At 50.9% G+C, this 20,853-nt stretch overlaps 1 protein-coding gene across 1 annotated transcript in view; it reads right to left on the reverse strand.

Moving 5' to 3' along the window:
- Positions 1-19,184, reverse strand: part of KCNK5 (potassium two pore domain channel subfamily K member 5) — a 40,589-nt gene extending 21,405 nt beyond the window's left edge. Inside the window, exon 1 of the mRNA XM_031012499.3 lies at positions 18,536-19,184. Coding sequence (XP_030868359.1) covers positions 18,536-18,721 — 186 coding nt within the window. The 5' untranslated portion in view covers positions 18,722-19,184. The remainder of the gene's footprint in view (positions 1-18,535) is intronic.
- Between the last annotated feature and the right edge of the window lie 1,669 nt (positions 19,185-20,853).

Consider the following 20,853-nt stretch of genomic DNA (forward strand, 5'->3'; position numbering starts at 1 on the left):
GGGTTCTCTTCACCTTCACTCCCCCTAGGGACCCCTGGGCCATGCCCCTCTTTGGAGGCACAAAAATGTAGCTGGGCACACCTGCTATAAATGCCAGATCTAGCCAGGCGCCAGCTCCCCGACCCATGCACAGGGCAACCCACCCAACCTATTAACCCAACAAAGATGGGGCCAGAGTCATGGACAAACTTCTGTTGCTCAATGCAGCTCAAACCAGGGTCGACTGATTCATTAAGTGTTTGCTGAACACCAACCATGTGCCCAGGCACTGGGCAAAATAAAGGAAGTGCAAGACACAGACCCTGCTCAGGAGGATCTCATAGTTTAACAAGAGACAGGCAGGAGTCGGGAAAGAGGGACATGACAGCAGAAGATGGCAGAGAAAGCAGCCAACAAACCAACAGCGAGGCCAGGACAGTCCCAGGGGCTCACTCCATGCCCCTTCAAGCCCAAGCAACGGAGCATGAAGCAGAGCAAGAAGCCCAAACACAGATGGGGAACTGAGGCTCAAAAGACATGAATGAACAAGGACCAGAGCAATTTCCCAGTCAGGTGTTCCACCCATCCTAAAAACAGTGCCCGCCCCTCCTCTCCTTCCCCTACTCCACCTTTCCTGGCCCGGGACCCCCACCATGGGCCCTAAAAAAACCTGGAAAACTGAAAATTTTAGCCGTCCCCTTCTTCCATTCCTTCTAGATTTGTGGTGGGAAGATAGTTTTCACCCTAAGAAGAGAAATACCTGCTTAGCTGGTAAAATCACCTGATCAGTGTACATTATGAACCATAAGAGCTGAGGGATAGTTGGTGCTTCCCCGCAGAGTGGGGAGGCTGGGCTGGAGCAGGCCATTAGAAGGAATCTGGAGACTATGAGCAACAAGTCAGAGATCAATGAAAAAGGATTCTCTTTCTACAGCCTGGTCCACCTCCAAGGGAGCCACTGCTGAACAATCTGAGTCCATGAGGACTGACCTGGCAAGGCAATCACACGGCTTGCACAAACACATGCTTTCTGTCAGCTGGTCCAGGGGGTGCGCTCGCCTCGGCTGTGCTTACAAGTTTTCCAGTGGATAGGACCAGAGCAGAAATGAAAGCTGACGAGGCGCAGAGGGAGGCCAGATGTGGCATTAGAAACCTCGGGTTCTGGCCCAATACTCTAGTACTGCCCAAGAGAACCCTCCGATGATGGAAATGCTCTGTATCTGCGCAGTCCCCCCTGGCTACGGAGCACTAGAAATGTAGCCAGTGACTGGAGAACTAAAATTGAATTTTATTAGTTTTAATTTTAAATTAAGCAGGCAGGCTGGGTGCGGTGGCTCATGCCTATAATCCCAGCACTTTGGGAGGCCAACGTGGGTAGATCACATGAGGTCAGGAGTTCAAGACCAGCCTGACCAACATGGTGAAACCCCGTCTCTACTAAAAATACAAAAATTAGCTGGGCATGGTGGTGAATGCCTATAGTCCCAGCTACTCTGGAGGTTGAGGCAGGAGAATCTCTTGAACCCAGGAGATGGAGGTTGCAGTGAGCTGAGATCGTACCATTGCATTCCAGCCTGGACAACAAGAGCAAAACTCTGTCTCAAAAAGAAAAAAAGAAAAGAAAAAATTAAATTAAGCAGGCAGGCCAGGCACGGTGGCTCAGGCCTGTAATCCCAGCACTTTGGGAGGCTGAGGTAGGCAGATCACTTGGAAGTCAGGAGTTCAAGACCAGCCTAGCCAACATGGTGAAACCCCGTCTCTACAAAACATACAAAAATTAGCCAGGTGTGGTCATGCATGCCTGTAATCCCAGCTATTCAGTAGGCTTGAGGCAGGATAATGCCTTGAACCCAGGAAGCAGAGGTAGCAGTGTGCCAAGATGGCACCACTGCACTCCAGCCTGGGTGACAAAGAGAGATTCTGTCTCAAAAAATAAATAAGTAAGCAGGTGTAATGATTAGTAATATTAAGTCAAAAAGGTAAAATTGCATAGCGGCATGTGGGTAGTGATTACCATACTAGTACCAAGACTGTATCAAGCACATCCTACCTGCAGCCTCCTTTGGCAGAGCCTGCCTCCCCTGGACCCTCAGGATGACCCATGCCATGGGCCACTGTCCATAGCACATTCCTGACTTTGGATTACAAACAGTCCTGTGCTGTTTCAAGTCTTGCCTGTGCTTGTGTTTTCCATTCATCTGAAGGACAGGGCAAGTCTTGGGCCCCCACGAGACCAGGTGGAGCTGAGAGCACAGTGGGTCCAAGGCTGCACTTGTCCATGGGCCTCTGCAGGACTCCCCTCCCAGACCACACCCCCACCACCTTTGTGTGGGAAATGGATCAACACTGGAAACAGCCGGATGGGTGTCCCTGGCCCTGCCACACTCTCTTCTTGGTGACTCTCTGTCCTGGTATACTACCTCCAACTTGGTCTGCAGACCAAAGGCTCACCTAGTTTCTCTTGTCCTTCTCCTCAAAGCGTTCCACAGCACTGCTGCCAAGGAAGCTAGCAGTCTGCTAGCTAAATTTAAAGACTCAAAAGACAAGAATGAACTAGGCTCGAAAGACATGAATGAACTAGGACCAGAGCATCTCCCAGTCAGGTGTTCAATACAGTCCCCGGGAACCAATCCAGGTTGGTATCCTTGGAGGCGGATTGGTTCCAAGACCCCCTGTAGATACCCAGATCTGCAGTGCTCAAGTCCCACAGTCAGTCCTTTGGAGCCCACAGATACGAAGGGTCAACTATACACTGTTAGTGATTACAAAAGGGATACTGGTTTTCAGAGTATGTTCTGCTAAAACCAGATGTTTGTATACCTCACACATTAAAAATAACCAGTGTGGAAGTGGCTAATGGTACATGCATATATTTTATCCCTTAAAAAATTGAGTTATTTGTTATAAAAGCAATACAACCACATTACAGAAAATGTGAGAGGCAGAGAAAGAAAAAGTCATCAATAATCCTGTCTCCCCAACTCGGCCCTGCCTGGCTTCTGTTTTTAAATTGAGTTTCTATGACGCAATACTAACGGAGAGAACCACACACTTTAACTTGCATCTTCCTGCTTTCCTCACCCTCCTCATCTTGATTTTGTATAACTTGAAGTCTGGTTCATGCCTCAGGCCCACTTTGAGAAACACCAAATGGAAGCACCAGGTCCCTTATTCCAGCCTGTCTAAGGGTCTCCCATGCCACAGGCCAGAGCCCACCAGTTCAATAAGCACAGATTAAATTGTGTGCAGAGCAGTGGGGAAGAGGGGTGTAAGAATGTGTATACACAGGTGGGAAGCCGGCCTCAGGCAGCTTAGAGTCTAGGGAAAATTTTAAGATGTGTACACAGGCCGGGTGTGGTGGCTCACACCTATAATCCCAGCATTTTGGGAGGCTGAGGTGGGCGGATCATGAGGTTAGAAGTTCCAGACCAGTCTGGTCAACATAGTGAAACCCCGTTTTCCAGACCAGTCTGGCCAACATAGTGAAACCCCGTTTCTACTAAAAACACAAAAAATTAGCCGGGTGTGGTGGTGTGGGCCTGTAATCCCAGCTACTCAGGAGACTGAGGCAGGAGAATTGCGTGAACCCAGGAGGTGGAGGTTGCAGTGAGCCGAGATCGCACCACTGCACTCCAGCCCGGGTGATGGTGTGAGACTCTGTCTCAAAAAAAAAAAAGATGTGTACACAATAACCCCAACAGTGGGTAGGTGGAGATGAAGGGTTTGACCATATGCAGCAGCTCTCAGTCTCAGAGCATTCCAAAAAGAGAGGCTGTGCCAAAACTGAGTTCTGTGAACTCTGAATTTCCAGTGTGGTTGGTGGTGACAGCAACCTTCTAGAACAGGACCCAAAAGTACCTGCCTCAGCTGTGGGAGCCTGCCCTGGGTTTAGACAGACATACTCCCAGAGCGATGCTGACACATGCTTTCACCAGGCAACCTACTGACCTGTCCAAACAGAGCAGAGTATCCCCAGCTAGGAGGGCACTGCATGGATGACGGGCAGAGGGGTATGGTCAGCACCAGCACATCTGCTGGCTTGGGGGAGAATCTGGCCGGCAGGACACCCACTGCAGGGGCTAGTGACAGTTTTCCAGATTGTTTCCTAGGAGGTGGGCCCAGCTGAGGGGCAGAGGAGGGCTCTGTTGGTGCTGCCTCTGGGCTTGGGGGCTGTTGGGAGACAGGACAAAGGAGAGAGAGAAACACGGCTTCATGGTTCAGGACATTCATTAATAATTACCCTCATGCTTGGTGCTAGGTTTTGGATCCAATCAGGTAAAAACCGAGGGCTTGTAGGGAGGGAGGGCAGAGAAGGGTGCAGACCAGGCAATAGTCCCCGTGCAATGTCCTCTGACACGGGGCAGGGGATCCTAGACAGCAATGCAGCTAGAAAGGAGGCAACCCCCAGACCAGGGTCAGGGGAGCCACCTAAACAGCCCAAGCCTACAGGAACTTTTCTACCTTGAAGCGCAGAGGCCCTCACAATATGCCCCAACCCCACTCAATTCACAATATGCATTGCATGGTGATACGTTCCTACCAACCCCAAAGGCAGAAATGATGTCCAGTACTTCATTCCCACAACCCTTAATCCAGCACTGGGCATATAGTGGGCACTAAGTGTTTAATTGGCCTTATTGAACAAGTGCTTAGCTCAGAGAGGTGCAGTGACCTGGCCTAAACACACAGCAAGTCAGCAGAGCTGGCCCAGGACTCAGCTATCTTCTAGTCTCCCAACTGTGGGTGAGTCCAACTCTCTGGGCCATGCATTTGGGTGGATTGCAGGGCTGAGGCTAGAGTCTGGAAGATGGGGGAGGTGAGGTGTTGAAAAGCTGTTAATCAGGACACCCTCCCTTTTCCTGCTAACCCGGGGGGTGCTGACAAGACACTACTGCCTCGGCTCACCCCACTTCGCCCACTCAGCACTTATCCCCTTGGCGAGAGGCAGCCCTTCCACTCGCTGCTCTGAAGGGGGCAGGGATGCTGAGAAGAGAAGGGCACCCTTCCAAAGCTAACACTGTCAGGATGCATTCCACTGCCCGGGAGGTGAGAATTTTATTTGAACAGGAGTGATAGGGAAGGTAGGGGATGGACGTCTTTCTCCTCCAGAGAGTCTGTGAATAGGTGCCTACCTCCATCCCACACTGGGGGCATGAGAGGAGCAGGAACCTTGCATTAGACACAAAGGGTACCCAAGCCAAAATAAACATCCATAAAGGGCCCCGCCCTGAGGTCCTTGGCATGCTACAGAATAACCTGTTCCAAGCCATGTGGGCAAGACTAAAGCGATACCCTCCCAAGGTGCAGACCACAGTCCAGCCAGAGGTTAACCCTAGGGAAACCAAACGAGTGGATGTGACACAGCATGGGTTTAGCTGACTGGCAGGTCAGACAGAAACGCAGCTAAGAGGCAATTCTATCTCCCTTACCTGATTCTTCCTTGGGGGTTTTAGTCTCAGGGTCCCCTGACCACAAACCTGTCAAGTAGCAGGCGTTAGAAGCAGTAAACAAAAGTCAGGGGCCTCTTAGGGCTGTCAGGATAGTCGTAGGGGGAGGGGCTGGGGATTGAGTTAACAACCCCACCTCTGAGCTGTGGCATCCACTTACATAGCCAAAATGTCAAACAAAACTATATATGGGGCCAGGCGTGGTGGCTCACGCCTGTAATCCCAGTACCTTGGGAGGCCAAGGCAGGCAGATCACCTGAGGTCAGGAGTTGGAGACCGGCCTGGCTAACATGGTGAAATCCTGTCTCTACTAAAAATACAAAAAAATTTGCAGGGCGTGGTGGTGCATGCCTGTAATCCCAGCTACTCAGGAGGCTGAGACTGGAGAATAGCTTGAACCTGGGAGGTGGAGGTTGCAGTGAGCTGAGATCGTACCACTGCACCCCAGCCTGGGCGACAGAGTGAGACTCCATCTCAAAATAAAACTAAACAAAACAAAAACAAAAAAACTATATATGGTCAATGTGGTCAGAAAACAGCAGTACTTTGGTGTCAGAACCTGGAAGACTGAACAGTGCAGAGCTGGGCAGCAAAGGGGCCAGCTAACACACGCACGGGGCACTTCCTGGGTGCTGGGAGTGATGGAGTGTGTGTGGAAAACCCAGTCTCAAGGAGTAGCTTATAGCCTAGCAAGATTCGAAAGACTGGCAGCAGTTTAGGACACGGCAGCCTCTACTGCAACTGCAGAGCTCTGGCTCTGGACTCAGAGGGCCTGGGTTCAGGCCACTAACTAGCTATGTGACCTCCACTAAGTTACTTACCCTCTGCCTCAGTTACCTTGCAAAATTAGGTTCCCCACAGTGCCTGTCACTTATCATTGTTGGGAAGTCGACATGATGTAGGCCACAGCAGCTCCCGTTATGGCTGACATGCGGGGCTGGTGTGACTATCCTTGCTACCACCTCCCAAAGTCCCTTCTGTCATCAGTGGATACGAACGTCGAGTTCTTTGTAAAAGTTGAAACTCACTGCCGGGCGCGGTGGTGACTCACACCCCTAATCCCAGCACTTTGGGAGGCTGAGGCGGGCAGATCACCTGAGGTCAAGAGTTCGAGACCCGCCTGACCAACATGGAGAAACCCCGTCTCTACTAAAAATACAAAATTAGCTGGGTGTGGTGGCACATGCCTGTAATCCCAGCTACTTGGAGGCTGAGGTGGGAGAATTGCTTGAATCCGGGAGGCGGAGGTTGCAGTGAGCCGAGATCATGCCATTGCTCTCCAGCCTGGGCAACAAGAGCAAAACTCCATCTCAAAAAAAAAAAAAAGAAAAAGAAACTCGCTATTAGTGTGCAGGGGTGTGGAATGCCTCTCCTCTGTTAGGAGCTGGCCCCTGGAGTTTCCTGTCTGTAGTGTGGCTGACTGGGATCAACGGCAGGGGTCCAGAAAGGCGAGATCACACAAGCAGCAGAGTCCAAATCACTCAGGGCCACAGCCAGGGCTTTGGCTTAGTCTAAGGACAAAGGAGGAGATGCCGGCGGGTCTTCTGAGTTTTGAGATCACGATCTCACTGTCAGGACCCTTGACTGCTGGAGCAGTGATCTGATGGGAGCCCTACCAGGAGATGTGGCAATCACCTTTCAGCTCATCTCTTCTTTGGGGCACTGCTTCCAAGAAGCCTTCCCTAATTGCCCGCACTGCTTCCAAGAAGCCTTCCCTAATTGCCCCCACTTAGCTCTAATTGCTCTTATTGTACTTCCCCCACCCCTGGTGAGCAGAGTAACCTTGGGCAAGTTACATAACCTCCAAAGGTCTGGGCCTTGACTCAGGAGGCTGGAGGCCAGTTAAATAACCACTAAGCTCCCTCCAGCCTCACATTTTATGATTTGCTGCCACGAGAAATGCCCAGAGCATGAGCCACCCCCTGCCAACCTCCAAGACAGGCTGGAGAAACCAGCCAACAGCTCCTTGGGTGCAGACGCAGGAGGAGCAAAGTCCAGGGCTGGAGAGACTCCCTGGGGAGCAGGGAGGCATCAGATCCTTTCTGCCTGAGGCCCTGGCTGGCCCAGAAAAACATCCTCCTTTCCCAGCCTGGGGTTCAACACAATTTCAACTTTTGCCTCTTATCTGGAAAACTAGTGGGAGGAGAAGCTGGTGCTCAAGATCACAGGAACGGGTGTGTTGGGGCAGGTTAGGAAATCAGGTAGGTCAGTTTAGTGTAAGTAGAAGGAGTCTGCACCCCAAAATACCATCAAGAGGTTTTTTGACTCACAGGCCTTTTTTTTTTTTTTTGAGATGGAGTCTAGCTTTGTCACCCAAGCTGGAGTGTAGAGGCGCGATTTCGGCTCACTGCCACCGCCGCCTCCCAGGTTCAAGCGATTCTCCTGCCTCAGCCTCCTGAGTAGCTGGGAGTACAGGTGCCCACCACCATGTCCAGGTAATTTTTGTATTTTTAGTAGAGAGAGGGTTTCACTGTGTTGGCCAGGCTGGTCTTGAACTCCTGACCTTGTGATCCACCCGCCTAGGCCTCCCGAAGTGGTGGGATTATAAGCATGAGCCACCATGCCCAGCCTAAAGGCCATTTTAAAAGGGATTAGAAATAAAGTGAGAATGACCCAGAGAAGAAAGGCCTGGATCTGGGTAGGCCGTGCTGTTAGAGTAATCTGAACTTGGTTCTAGAGACTGTTCTGCCCCCAGCTAATCCTCACCAGGCCTTGGTGTCCCCATCTAGTGAATGGGATGGCATCCATTTGGCTGCCAGACCTCCCAGAGTCAGGCCCACAAAAGTCATAGAAGGGAGGTCTCAGAAGAATGGGTCCGCAGAGACCCATGGTAAGGGCAGGTTGGGATGCACACGAGCACAGTCTGTGTAGCTGCAAGCATCTTAGAGGACTGGGTGGTGCACCTGGTGCTGCTGGCAACACCCTGCAAATACTTCTGCTCCTTCCCCCTGGAGAGGTGCAGGCTCCAGTCATGCCAAAGGTGACCCCAGCTAGGGAACTACCCTTCTCCACTGCAAACAGTGTGGGCCTCCCCGCCAACTCCACTTCTCAGAAGCCTCTGAAAATTAAAGAAGTCTTCACAAGGAAGGGGCACGGGGATGTTTTTCTCCTGCCCCAGCTCGTCCAACTTGCCCTCTTGGTTTCCACAGAGAGGCAGGGACCAGGGCTCATTCTCTTGCAGCCGTCCTTGAACAGGTCTGGACACATAGTATGTGCTTAGTAAAATATCTGCTGAATGAGGAGCTGGATGGTTTGCTCTGTCTCAAGTTCCTTGAAAGCAAAAACCACGGCTGCCCTCCAGCACCAAGGGCAGACCTGCTCAATGTGCTCTTGCTGACCTCTGCTGCCTGGGCCTTATTTCACAGGGGAAAGGAATTCGGGAAAAGTTGATGGAACAAGGGATGGGGGGTAGGGGAAGAAGAAGAGGGGGCTCCTGGAGATAAACAGACTCAGGCAGGGAGAGCAGTTTATTCTGTAAAGTCCCTCCATCAAAGGGGAGAGGATAACAATAAGCTGGTCTTGAGGGCTGCCTCGAGCTGGAAGCTGCACTGAGTGAGCTTTACAGGCATTTCCTCTTGTGAGGGGGGTATAATTAGTTCCATTTTCAGATGATGCAACGTGCTCAAGGCCTCACAATTTGTAAAGGCAGAGAGGTGGTATTAAATCCCAGGTGTGACTTGAATACCTGTCCTTAACCAGGTTCCACTCCAGCCTGGGCAACAGAGTGAGACTCTGTTTCAAAAAATAATAATAATAAAAATAAAATAATGGCACCCCTACCCCTTCCATGACTTAGAGCCTGTGAGACCAAGGACCAGAGTCTGGGCCTGGGGCACCTGGCTTCATTCACTCTGCTGTGACCTTGCAAGAGGCTTGGCTGCACTGACTAGACTTCCAACCAAAAGGGCCACACAGCTTTTGGCATCCCCCTGAGCTGAGCACAGTGCTGGACAGACGGACACAACAAACTGAGCAAGACTGAAATCCACACACTCACTGAGCATCCTGAGAGCTAGGCCTGGCAACACAGGCCCGGGGCTGGGAAGACATGGCCACTGCCCACGAAGGTTGCAAATGGTCTAGCTGGACCTAACTAGCACTCCAAGACTTTCGGAATGAATGGACAAGTCCAGAGAGGGAAAATCTGGCCAGGGGCACACAGCATAAACCGGTGTACAGGTAAAAGTAGAACACAGGTTAGAATCAGTTTTCTCCTACACAGTAGTTCAGATGAGGGTTCCTCATCCCTAGCCCCAAGCACGGAAGCACTCAGACAAATGGAAGGGGGCTCTGCTGTGTCCTCCCCACCCAATGTGGCCAACAAGGCCCCTGGCAGCCCTGCAGGACTGGAGACTACACCGTTGAGCAAAGCGGGTCCTGCTACCAGCTGCACAGCTTCTCTCCCAGACTCAGGGGGCAAGCATCCCCGCTCATAGGAGGGGCCCAGCTAAGCAGCTGCAGCCAGATTACAGTGGGGCACGGGAGGTGACAACAGCCAGAAGTACACAGCCCTGCCTAAATATTTCAGCAGGAAACCCAAATATTTAGATGGATGAGAGGAAAAAGAATGCACATTTCAAAGCCAATCAAAGATGAGAGGGGAGGTGGGTGGTGTCTGCCCCGAGTGAGGGCCCAGCTCTGATCCCAGACCCTGGGTAACCATCATCCCAGGAGAATACCCATGAGACCATCTAGACGCAGGAATTCTCCAGAAAAGTTTTAACCAAGGCCTGGGACAAGCCAGGACTGAGCAGAGCCCTGCTAGAAGAAAGAAAGAAGGAAACCGTCCATATTTTTAGGTATTGACCATCAACTGTTTTAGGTGGTTAATTTGCAGGAAACAGAAAACAGTGGGTGACTGACTCCACTAGAAGAAACTTGATGGGTTTTATCCTGTTCCCTTGTCCCCATCTCCAGATTAGGAGCTCACTGCATGATGGGTCCTGCAGGGTGGTGTCAGGGACAGAGTACACAGAGGAACTGGGTACAGGAACAGCAGTTAATACATAGCCAGTCACCTGTTACATGTGCTAAACACACTAACATGTTAACATAGACCCTATGGGCATGACGGACATACCGTACTATTATCCCATTTCGCAGATGAGATGACTAGCTCAATGAAGTCACACAGCTCAGTATCCTGAACTCTTAGCCCCATGCACCCTAAGACTGAGGACACCACATATGCCCTGCACTTTCTCGCCTCTATGCTTTGCTCCCTGCTTTGCCCCACCTTCAAGGTAGCCTCACATAGAAGAGAATAGTTCATAGTGTGAGCTCTGGGTTCAAAACCTCATCCTTCCACTTCCTAGCTACATAGCCTCAGACAAGTTATTCAATCTCTATGTTCCATTCTGTTGCTTCTACTGTGAGGTCGAGCTGATCACAGAACTTACTGCAGAGGGTGGCTGCCATGATTCAGTGAGATGATGCACATCAGTGGCTCCCACAGCCTGTGGCCAAGTAAGTGCTTGTTAACTATTGGTTGCCCAAGCCTGTCACTCCCAGCCCCTGACTCCACCTCCACTTATGGACAAGACCGAAGCTTCCAAGTCAACATGAGGGATTCAATCTCAGTCCTCTATCCAACAGTGTAGACCTAGGCAAGTCACCTGGCCTCTGGTTTCCTGTCCAATGGGAATAGCAATACCTAGCCCACAAAACTGGTTCAAGGAGACACAGGTAACATCCCAGCCCAATGTCTGGCACCTGGTAGGCACTCCACAGAATGCTCACAGGGCTACTGCCCATGCCACTCACCCTCCAAGCCTGCCTTCTTCTAAGTGCAGAAGTAAAAATTCATCTCTTGCCCTGGTGCACACCTGGAGTCCCCAGGTGCACTTACCAACATCAATCTGGTAGCAGCTCCTTACTATTCTTCCTCCAGGTTAGGGGCCCCCTGAGGGCAGGGGCTGTGTTTTGTTTGGAGCCAGGTCTTCCACAGGCCAAGGAGTTTGGCTACAGGCCTCAGAAAACAGAAAATGAATCCCCCCAGCCCCTTCAATATTTGCCCATCTCTCCAGCCTCTTCCATCTACAACCCACCACTGAGCACTTTGGACTGTATTTCCTCTCATTTCACCACTGCGGCCCAATTATCTTTCCTCAGCTGCACTGATCTCCAGAGGGTTAAAGACTCTCCAATATCTGAGGTTTCATCAAGCACAGAAAGGATAGCCAGTAGGGAGGGCCCCTTCTGTTTTCCATCTGCACTGTATCCAGGTCTCTGAGGTTCAGAGATTGGGATAACTGCTCACCAGAAGCCTAGAGGCCTTAGGCAGCTGAACAGAGCTACAACTGGAGCACACCACCCCCACTTCTACATAAAGGGATAGCAAAGATGCAATCTGGGAAGGTCACCAAACGGGAGACGGAATGTCTTTGGCTGGGCCAGGGACCCAGACCTGGACCTAAGGGGCTCGTAGTAGGAAAAGAACTAGAGCGTGAAGGTCAGTGGGTTTTTCTGGGGGCTGTAGGCAATATGAGCTTTCTGGGAAAACCCACACTACATCACATCAGCAGGAGAAAGGAAGGAGGGGGTGTCCTTATCAGAACACCCACAGAGCGAAGGGATCAGCCCACAGAAATGTCGTTATTTTAGAGTAGAATGTTCCACTTCTTTTACGCTGTAAATGGCTGTGGAGGAAACTTTCTGAAATGTTGTTCCCTCCCCTACTTGAAAATTGCAAAAATTTGATGGAGTTCAAATTCCTTGGCAACCCAGAAGAGCTTAGTCATGTAACTCTCACCTCCCTGGCCTGTGGCTACAGCCTGTTGGGTCCATCCTGCAGAACACCTCCCCAAGGGCTATGGGCAAGAGACAGCCACCATCCCCATCCCTCTTCTAGTTCTTTAGAAGTTTGGTTGATACACACCCAGAAGTAGGAGCACTGCATCACTCAGTAGTTCTATTTTTAATTGAGGAAACTCCATACTATTTTTCACAGTGGTTGTACCACTGTACAAAGCAAAAGAAATACTATATGACTCCACTTAGGAGACATCTAAAGTAGTTAAGTTCACAGAAACAGAAAGTAGAATGGTGGTTCCCAGGGGCTGGGTAGAGAGGGAGAAGAAGAATTGTTGTTGAAGGGGGTATAATTTCAGTTTTGCAAAATGAAAAAGCTCTGGAGATCTGTTTCATAACGGTCAACATACTTAACACTACTGAGCTGGGCTTTTAAACGTGGCTAAAATGGTAAATTATATGTTTCTGTGTTTTTTGTGTTTAAAAAATTCAGTTGACGTTCTCTCTGTTCTAGGAAGATCTTCCTGATTCTTTGTAATACCAATTAGATTCCCACCACACCTGTGCAGGGACCGCTCCATTGCAGCATAGGAATATCTGGGTGTAGCAGAAATGGCAGCTAACACTTAGTGAGCATTTACGATGTGCCATACACTATTCTAAGCAAACTATGGTGTGGCTTCAGAGGCCCCTCCCACAACCATCAGACATACTGCTTGGATGGTGATTCCTTCAGCAACACCACCAAGGCCCTGCAGTGGCAGCTGGAGAAAGATCCCTACTGAGGGCAGCACATCCTCTCTCTATGTACAGCCATACTTGGGAAGAACTGAACAGGCAAGGGTTCCTCTGCGTTATTCCAGAGGTCCCTGGGGACTCAATGAAATCTCAAAGAGATTTGCTTCCATCTTCTCCACTCCCTACAAGGAATATTGGAAGGAGGCAAACCTATTTCATGTGCTTTCCTATGGTCTCCTACCTCACTTCTCTGTACCACCCCAGTTCTGGCCAACTGGTTCTTGCAGCACCATGCAAATACAGCATCCCAATTTGGACAAAGACTGTCTTGGAGGCTCCACTCAGGGGCCTGGCTCCTCTGCTCCCCAAAACCTTGCACTTCTCTCCCTCCTCCCACCACCACCAACCACACACACAGTTCAGAGGCTGAGCCCAATCTGCCAGCAAACAGCCAAGTTCAAGATGAAAGCCTTTGGCCCGAGGTCAGGGCCAGCCAAGCACAGCATCCAAAACCGGGGGATTTTGTTTCTTCTAAACGCCAGACTATAAATAGGGCAAAACCCCAGGAAAATATTTAAAAGCAACAATCATCACCTCCTTTGCATCCCCCACCCCCACTGGAAACTTTCAACACTTGCTAATTTCTACCCTCAATAATTCTCTATTACTGTGCCATCTGTAATCATCCTAAGGGTTCTAGTAAAACGCTCAAAGCAATTTAATAAACATTTACTTTCACTGTTAAAAACCTCTAACCAGAGCAGTTAACTAAGGCAGACTAAGGCTTTTTTTTTTTTTTTTGGCTGTCCTCAACTTTTGAGTGGAACATAAATAAGAAACAAGCCATTAGGAAGGGACCTCTTCAATTTCCTCTCAAAAAACCAGCTTATCCACTTTCCACTTCTGCAGTCCTAGCCAGTAAGAACTCAAGCTCGGACCCAAGGCTGTGGAGGCCTCCAAGATCCTCCATAACCAAAAGAGCTATTGTGTTCCTTTTACTTACAAAGGCAGTTAAGTGGACCAGTGCATTTCACAATTTCCAACAAGGCCTGAGACAAAGAGGGTGTTTATATTAACCCTCAGCTTTCCAAAAAATTCAATGTACCCCATTCTAAGCATTTTGGCCACATGTAATTTTGTCATATATTTCATGGTTTTATTTTTCAAATCTGGGGAGCAGGATTGGTGTTAAAAGAGTGCCAGAACCTCAAAATTGGAACTAGCCTTACTACTTTGGACTGGAGTGTGTATAGACCAGTCCAAAGGGTCCAGAAAATGAAAGGAGGTACACATGGAAAACCTTAGAACACAAGAAAGCACTTTGGAGCTTAGGAAGGAAGGAGGCCAGTGGGATCCAAGAGGCTTCCGGGAACAGGTCAGCTATATGAGCAGTCAAGCAAAACCTGGACTTTGGTCTGGGATGCTAGACAGAGGGCTGGACCTACGGCAACCCTGCTCCACCCTCAGGAGACAAGGGACTCTCTAGAGCCGCAGCAAGAAGCCTGCAGTCTGCCTTCCCCAGGCTAGGAGAAAGGGCCACTCTCCATCTTCTGTTAGGAGTCTCTTCTCCCTTCCTTTACCAATTAGGTGTTTTTTTTTTGTAATCTTTTTTTCTTTTTTTGAGACAAGCTCTTGCTCTGTTGCCCAGGCTGGAGTGCAGTGGCGCAATCCAGGCTAACTGCAGCTTTGACCTCCCAGGTTCCCAGCTGTTCTTTCTAATCCAAGACCCCACTCTGGCTTGAGGTCATCTCCCGAAAACCCTCCCTGACCCCTCAGGCTGGACCAGACCCTCGTTAAGCGACCTCCTGAAAACGTCTTCTGTAGCCCACACCCACTGTCTTGTTCCCAGTGGGTTTATGTATCCTTTTCTCCAGCAGCTCAGAGCGTAGCCTAATTCTTTGTATCCTGAGAGTCTTGCCCAGTGTCTGGCACATGGTGGATACTTAATAAATGCTCGCTAATTTCCATGTACTTTGAAACATGAAACTTAGATGTGAAAACTGACTCCGCTCTATGTGATCCCAGACAAGTTACATTGCCTTTTCCCCTAATTTTCCTCATTTATGGGCTGGTCTGCAAGATTAAATTAAAATAAGAATGTATATAAAGTGCTTATTCAAAGTGGTCTGGTGCATGGTGGGCTCTCAAATCCTTCCGGTTTCTGGTCACTGCCCACCAGAGGCAGAAGGTTGAGAAGGGCTGTCATTCCTCCCCTTCAATCACACCCCCACTGTTTTTGGTGGGACGGGGGTTGGGGACTTCCAAAATAAGAAGCGCTGAGGGGTGGACTGATGTATTACTTCAGTAACAGAGGTGCTGGGTCAGCCAGGCAACAACACAGGAGACGCCTGTATGCCATTACCTGTGCTAGGGGAAATAGAAAATAGAATTTTCCAGCAGATCAGGGTCCAGCTGAACCAATTTCCTAAGCTCAGTTACAGAGCAACAATCTTCACAGGCCCAAGAGGGAGGTGCAAGCTCCTGGGGCAGACTGCCTGGTCATTGCCCCTCCCCGTCCCGCCCCACAGGCTGTGCCTCCTGTGGTGTCCCTGTGGCCATTCTATCTTCTCTGGGCTTCAGCTTGCTTACTTGAATACATACTGTAAAGAGTACCTGAAATAAGGCAGGTAGGTAAAGCTGCCTTCCTCAATAAATGCTAAGGTCAGGAGACCAGTTCACTTTTTATAGACATCTTGCCTAATGTTTCTACTCTATTGGAGCCTCACCAAACACTCATTTTGCAGATGAGGAAAGGAAGGCAAAGTTAAGTTACATGGCTTGATGGGTAAATGGCTGAGCCAGATGGCAAAACCAGCCTGTGCCCTCTCTCATAAAATGAGGATAATAGCACCCACAATGCCCAACACAGAGTAGGTGTGCTGTAAATGTTAACTTCCCTTGTGTGAGTCTGCAATTTAGGAAGAGGTTGGGAGAATGAGTCACCAAAGATCTTGCTTGAGAGCAAGGGTTCAAGATGGTTCTGAAGACAGGAAAGAGGATGATCACGTGGTCCCAGGCTGGCGGGTCACTGAGCACTTGAAAGTCAGCCTGCACCTCACTTCAACCACAGCGGAGGGAAGGAAGTATCTGACAATTCGGGGGATATTTCTAAAGAAAGTTGACTTAACTCCCTTTCTCACACATTTGAAAGAGCACACACAACTTTCAGGGTAAGAGAAACCCCAACTCAGACTGCACCCCATCTCTTCCAACAATCTTTGTCCCACCCTTGGTCGTACCCCAGGAATTCCTAGCTAGGGGCTCCTTCATGATTCCAAGGTGATTCAGAACCAGCTAAAACACAGAGCATCAGGTGGAAAATGCCCAAGCAGCCAGATGGGAAAGAAGATTTTTGAGTTTTCATTTTTCCTTAAACCAATATCCTGAGGCCTGAGGCAGTACCCCAAGTCACAAGAAAGCAGAGCAAGGCAGATTTCTGCAGATTAAAACTGATGCCAGCAAATGCTTCTACTTGTCCATTTTCATTTCTTGGGGTTTTTCCTATGATGGGAAGGGACTCGCCCAGTTGGGGTTGGTTTGGGAGTTTTTTTGGCCGGGGATGAGGACAGGGCTGTCCTTGTTCAACAACTTATCTATAATAGCCTCCAAAGCAGACTGGCTTGATGCCCAAATCCTTTTTCTAAATATTACCTGCCCATTACTTTTTTTTGGTAGGGGGGTAAATGTTGACAGATTTAACAGGACTGCTAAATAAGAGGCATTTTGTTTGTTCAAATACCTTAAGAAGCCGTCTAGCCTCCAAAGCTATGACCACCAGCTGCACCCGGCTGCCTAACCCCTGGACCCCCCCACCGCCGTATGCCCCCCCAGCCTTTCCCTTTGCCTTGTGTTTTGAAGTTTATTTTCCCACATTTAGCCTTGAATTCTTTCCTTCCTTCCCCTGCAGTGTTGGAGCAACAGCTTAGAGGGAAACACTTCGAGGGCAGCTCAAGGCTTTATCATCCTTGCCTGCCCTCTTCCCCCTCTAAACAAAGCCCTGGAACAAACTAAACAAAAACTTGTTCTCTAGAGGAATTGTTTCCTCAAGGGAAATCATAAAGCGACCCCCTCCCCACAACACACCCCCCAGGGTAGACGCCCATCAGAAGGAAGCCGTGTAGACTCTTCATGCCAGGACTCTTGCTGTTAGGAGGTAAACCAACCAACCATCTGCTGAAGCTTATCCTCCCCATCATCACCTCCCATCTGCCTCTACCCGGGAAACTGCTACAGGGCAAGGGACTCTCCACTGAAATGCAACACTAAGCCTGCTAGACTAAACCTCCCCTTCTACAGGACCCCTTGGAGGACAAGTCTCCCCACACACGGCTGCCAGCAAATACGTATATGCTTATCTGTGTGATGTCCATCAATCTGGGGACAAGATTTTGATGTTTTCCAAATGCTTCCAACCTAACAGTCCATGGCAGAAATAAGGAACGAGGATGGGCTCATTCCCGTTTCTCACATGGGGAAACGGAGGCTTGAAAATGAGCGACGACTAGATAGGCATAAAGTATTGAGGTGCTGCTGTAGACTAAACGTTGCTTCTCATCAGACCTCCTTTCTGGCATCTTTCACCCTGAGAGCAAGGTAACACCCTGGACAATCTACCCCTACTCCCTACCTGCTGCAATCTAGAACTTTCACCCAGGTCCTGGTCATTCCACTGGGGGAGCAGGCCAAGAAGAGCTGATGGTTGAAGCTGAGCCCTCGAGAAACTGGGGTAGAGGGCCTCGGTCCCCAAATTGGCCCCAAGGTCTCAGCCAGGATAGGCAGCCCGTTTATCCTAAGTGAGGTCAATGCCACCCATCGGGCTGTGCACCAGAAAATAAGCGGTTCCCAATGCCAGCACGGAGGGAAGTCCCCCACCCACCCCAATTCCGCACACACTCTCCTCCCCCATCATAAACGGACTACGCGGGTATTATTCGTTTGTGCAACCTGCTACTTTCACAAAGTTTTACTCCAAGCCCTTGAAGGACGTCTCCGCGAGATAAGCCTTCCCGGAAGCCTGAGCGCGGCCCCAGCGTTCCAGGCACCAGCCCTCATCCCGTGGGTTCGGGCCCCACACAGCCTCCAGCTCCTCTCCGGAACCCTGCTGGGGGCGGAAGATTTTGCCCAGGCTCGGGCTGGGGGACCCTCCCGCCACTCTGCCGGGTTCACGTTCCTTAAGAAAAGCCTGGCAGGCGTGGCACTGGCCCTGGAGCGGGGAGGTGGAGACACGAGGGGATGGCACCAGGCTTGGCTCCCAGACTCCGGGAGCGTCTCCAGGGAAAGATAAACGCCTTTATCCGTCCCACAGCCTCTTTCCAAGGAGGGAGGTACCGTCACACCCACATTGAAACACCGTGGAGCCTAGTTCACCCGGGAATCAACTCCAATTTATCTCCGGCCAAACTAAGTTCCAAAGAGTCTCCGCGTCTGGGGGACCCCTGTGTCCCTCGGGTGAGCGACAGATCCTCGAAGCCTGACCCATGATGAGACACGCTCTCTCATCACCCCCTGGACCTTCCACAGGGACTGAGGGTCACCCAAAGCTGTGAAGGGGTCTTCCTTTCAGCGCCCCCTAAAGCTCAAGCCAGCTTCAGATGTATATGGGGGTACAGGCGGCGACTGACCTCTAGGATCTTGTCCAGGCCCTCCTGACCCAGGCACGGGAACTCCTTGAGCAGATGCAGCTTCTGTGTGTAGTAGTTTTTCTTGGCCTCCTTCCAGTGCGGCTCCTCCAGCACTTCGAAGATCGCCGCCCCGATGGCCAGGTAGAAGATGATGGCCGAGGTGAGCAGAGGGCCCCGGTCCACCATGGCTCCCGAGCGGCCGCCTCCTAGAGAAAGCCTCTCCTAGCCCCAGCTGCTACCAGTCCGCCCGCCCTCCAGCCTCTGAAAACAGCTGTTTGAATTTGGAGCTCCGCATGCGCAGTGCCCGGTACTCCCCCCGCAAGCACCGCTCCCCGGACAAAGTTGCTTGGCCAAGTTGGCCCACGGAGTGCGGGGAGCTGCGTGGGGCCCCACTCACGCGGCCCGGGGTGGGCGAACACCAGCGGGGCTGAAAGGGCGCCCTGGACCGCGGATGCGTAAGGAGCGGGAAGAACACAGGACGACTCTGGACAGACACGTGGGCCGCTTCTCCACGCGTCGCTCCTCCGCGCGCCACTAGCAGTATGCGCCGCGCCCGCCTCCGCGCGCCTCTTTAACCAGCGCCGGGCGCGCTCTGCCCCCTAGCTCCGGGCTCCGACCGGGGAGGAGCCCAGGCGGGCCCCGCCCCTTCCCCGCACAAGCAGCCCGGCGAGCGCAGGAGTGAGCGCGAGGTGAGCGCTAGAAGAGGCTTGGCGCTCCCCGCGCTCCCAGGGTCAGCCGCCAGGGGAGGCTGCGCCGCCCGCCCAGACCTGCACGCCCTGCGGTGCCCGAGGGGTTGCGGTCTCAGGGACTCGTGTTTGTTATTAGGACTGGCGTGTTAACTAAAATGATTGTGACTGAGGTCAGGAGTTTATTGCTTTTGTTATTTTTATTGTAATTCCATTTTCATTTACTGATGTTTCTTCCAAAAAAGTCTGATGCTCAGTCTTTCCGTGTCTCTCTTCCACACACTTTCCTGTAAGCCTGAGGAAGGGGGTTAGAACGGGGCTGAAGAAGCTGTAGGGAATCAGAGGACATCAGGAACTAATCTAGCCACCCACGCGTGATTCCTCCCCCTCACCCCGTTCTCACCTACCCAGGTGAGAACCCTGCATCTGGAAGGAGTGGGCAGCTCAATTCGTGGCACCCCTGTGCGCCCCCCCCAATACACAGTAACTCTACGGGAAACACTTGGCTTCTTTTCTTTTCTTTTTTTCTTTTCTCTTTTCTTTTCTCTTCTCCTTTCCTCTCCTTTCCTCTTTTCTTTTCTTTCAGACGGAGTCTCACTCTGTCGCCAGGCTGGAGTGCAGTGGCGCGATCTCGGCTCACTGCAACCCCCGCCTCCCGAGTTCAAGCAGTTCTTCTGCCTCAGCCTCTCAAGAAGCTGGGACTACAGGCGCACGCCGTGACGCCCAGCTAATTTTTGTATTTTTAGTAGAGATGGGGTTTCACCGTGTTGGCCAGGCTGGTCTCAATTCCTGACCTCAGGTGATCCGCCCGCCTCAGCCTCCCAAAGTGCTGGGATTACAGGCGTGAGCCACCGCGCCCGGCCCACTTTCATACATATGCTCCAGCCGATTTAAAATTCCACCCTCCCCACCTTATCTCCCTCGTTGGCTTTATGTCCTTCCTAGTACTAAATTCCCTCTGCTATATTATATAACTTTATTTATTGTTTACTCTGTATTGTGCCCTCTCCCCACCACACACACACACACACACACACACACACACACACACACACACACACACAAACACGGAAATGTCTGCTGGGGAGATGGAGAATCTGTCTTGTGTAATGATGTATCCACAGTGCCTGTTACATACATAGCAGACACTCAATAACCATGTGTGCAATGAAGGAGTGAATGAATTTGTTAAAAACAGGTGCCCGGGATGTTTCTAACTCGCCTTGCTGCCATTCTCTGAGCTCTCGTAAACCCCAGGAAGTACTGCATCCCTTCCATGCATCATAAGCAGGCCCTGTCATTCGACCCACTTTGCAGTGAGGAAAAAAGCTCAGTGGGTTAGTTTGTTCAGTCTTTCAACCAGCACCAGTCAGAAGTTGGAGGGGGAACCTCCTTTCAGCGCTCTGTACCAGGGGCTGGCCCTGCCCTTCTCTGGCCTCTGTAGGGGCAGGTACTGGAGTGGCCAGAGTCCCTGAGCACTGTCCCCTGGCCAAGGCCTTTTCTTTCCATCGAGAAGAAGGGGAGTCATTTCTCACCTCCTACCCACCCTGTACCCAGTCTGTGGCCTGAACCCCAAGGTGTCAAGAGACACTTTACTTGGGGAGGGGGGTATCTGTACTGTCTCCAAATCTG

Source organism: Gorilla gorilla, chromosome 5 (assembly GCF_029281585.2).
Source record: "Gorilla gorilla gorilla isolate KB3781 chromosome 5, NHGRI_mGorGor1-v2.1_pri, whole genome shotgun sequence".
Classification (NCBI taxonomy): domain Eukaryota; kingdom Metazoa; phylum Chordata; class Mammalia; order Primates; family Hominidae; genus Gorilla; species Gorilla gorilla.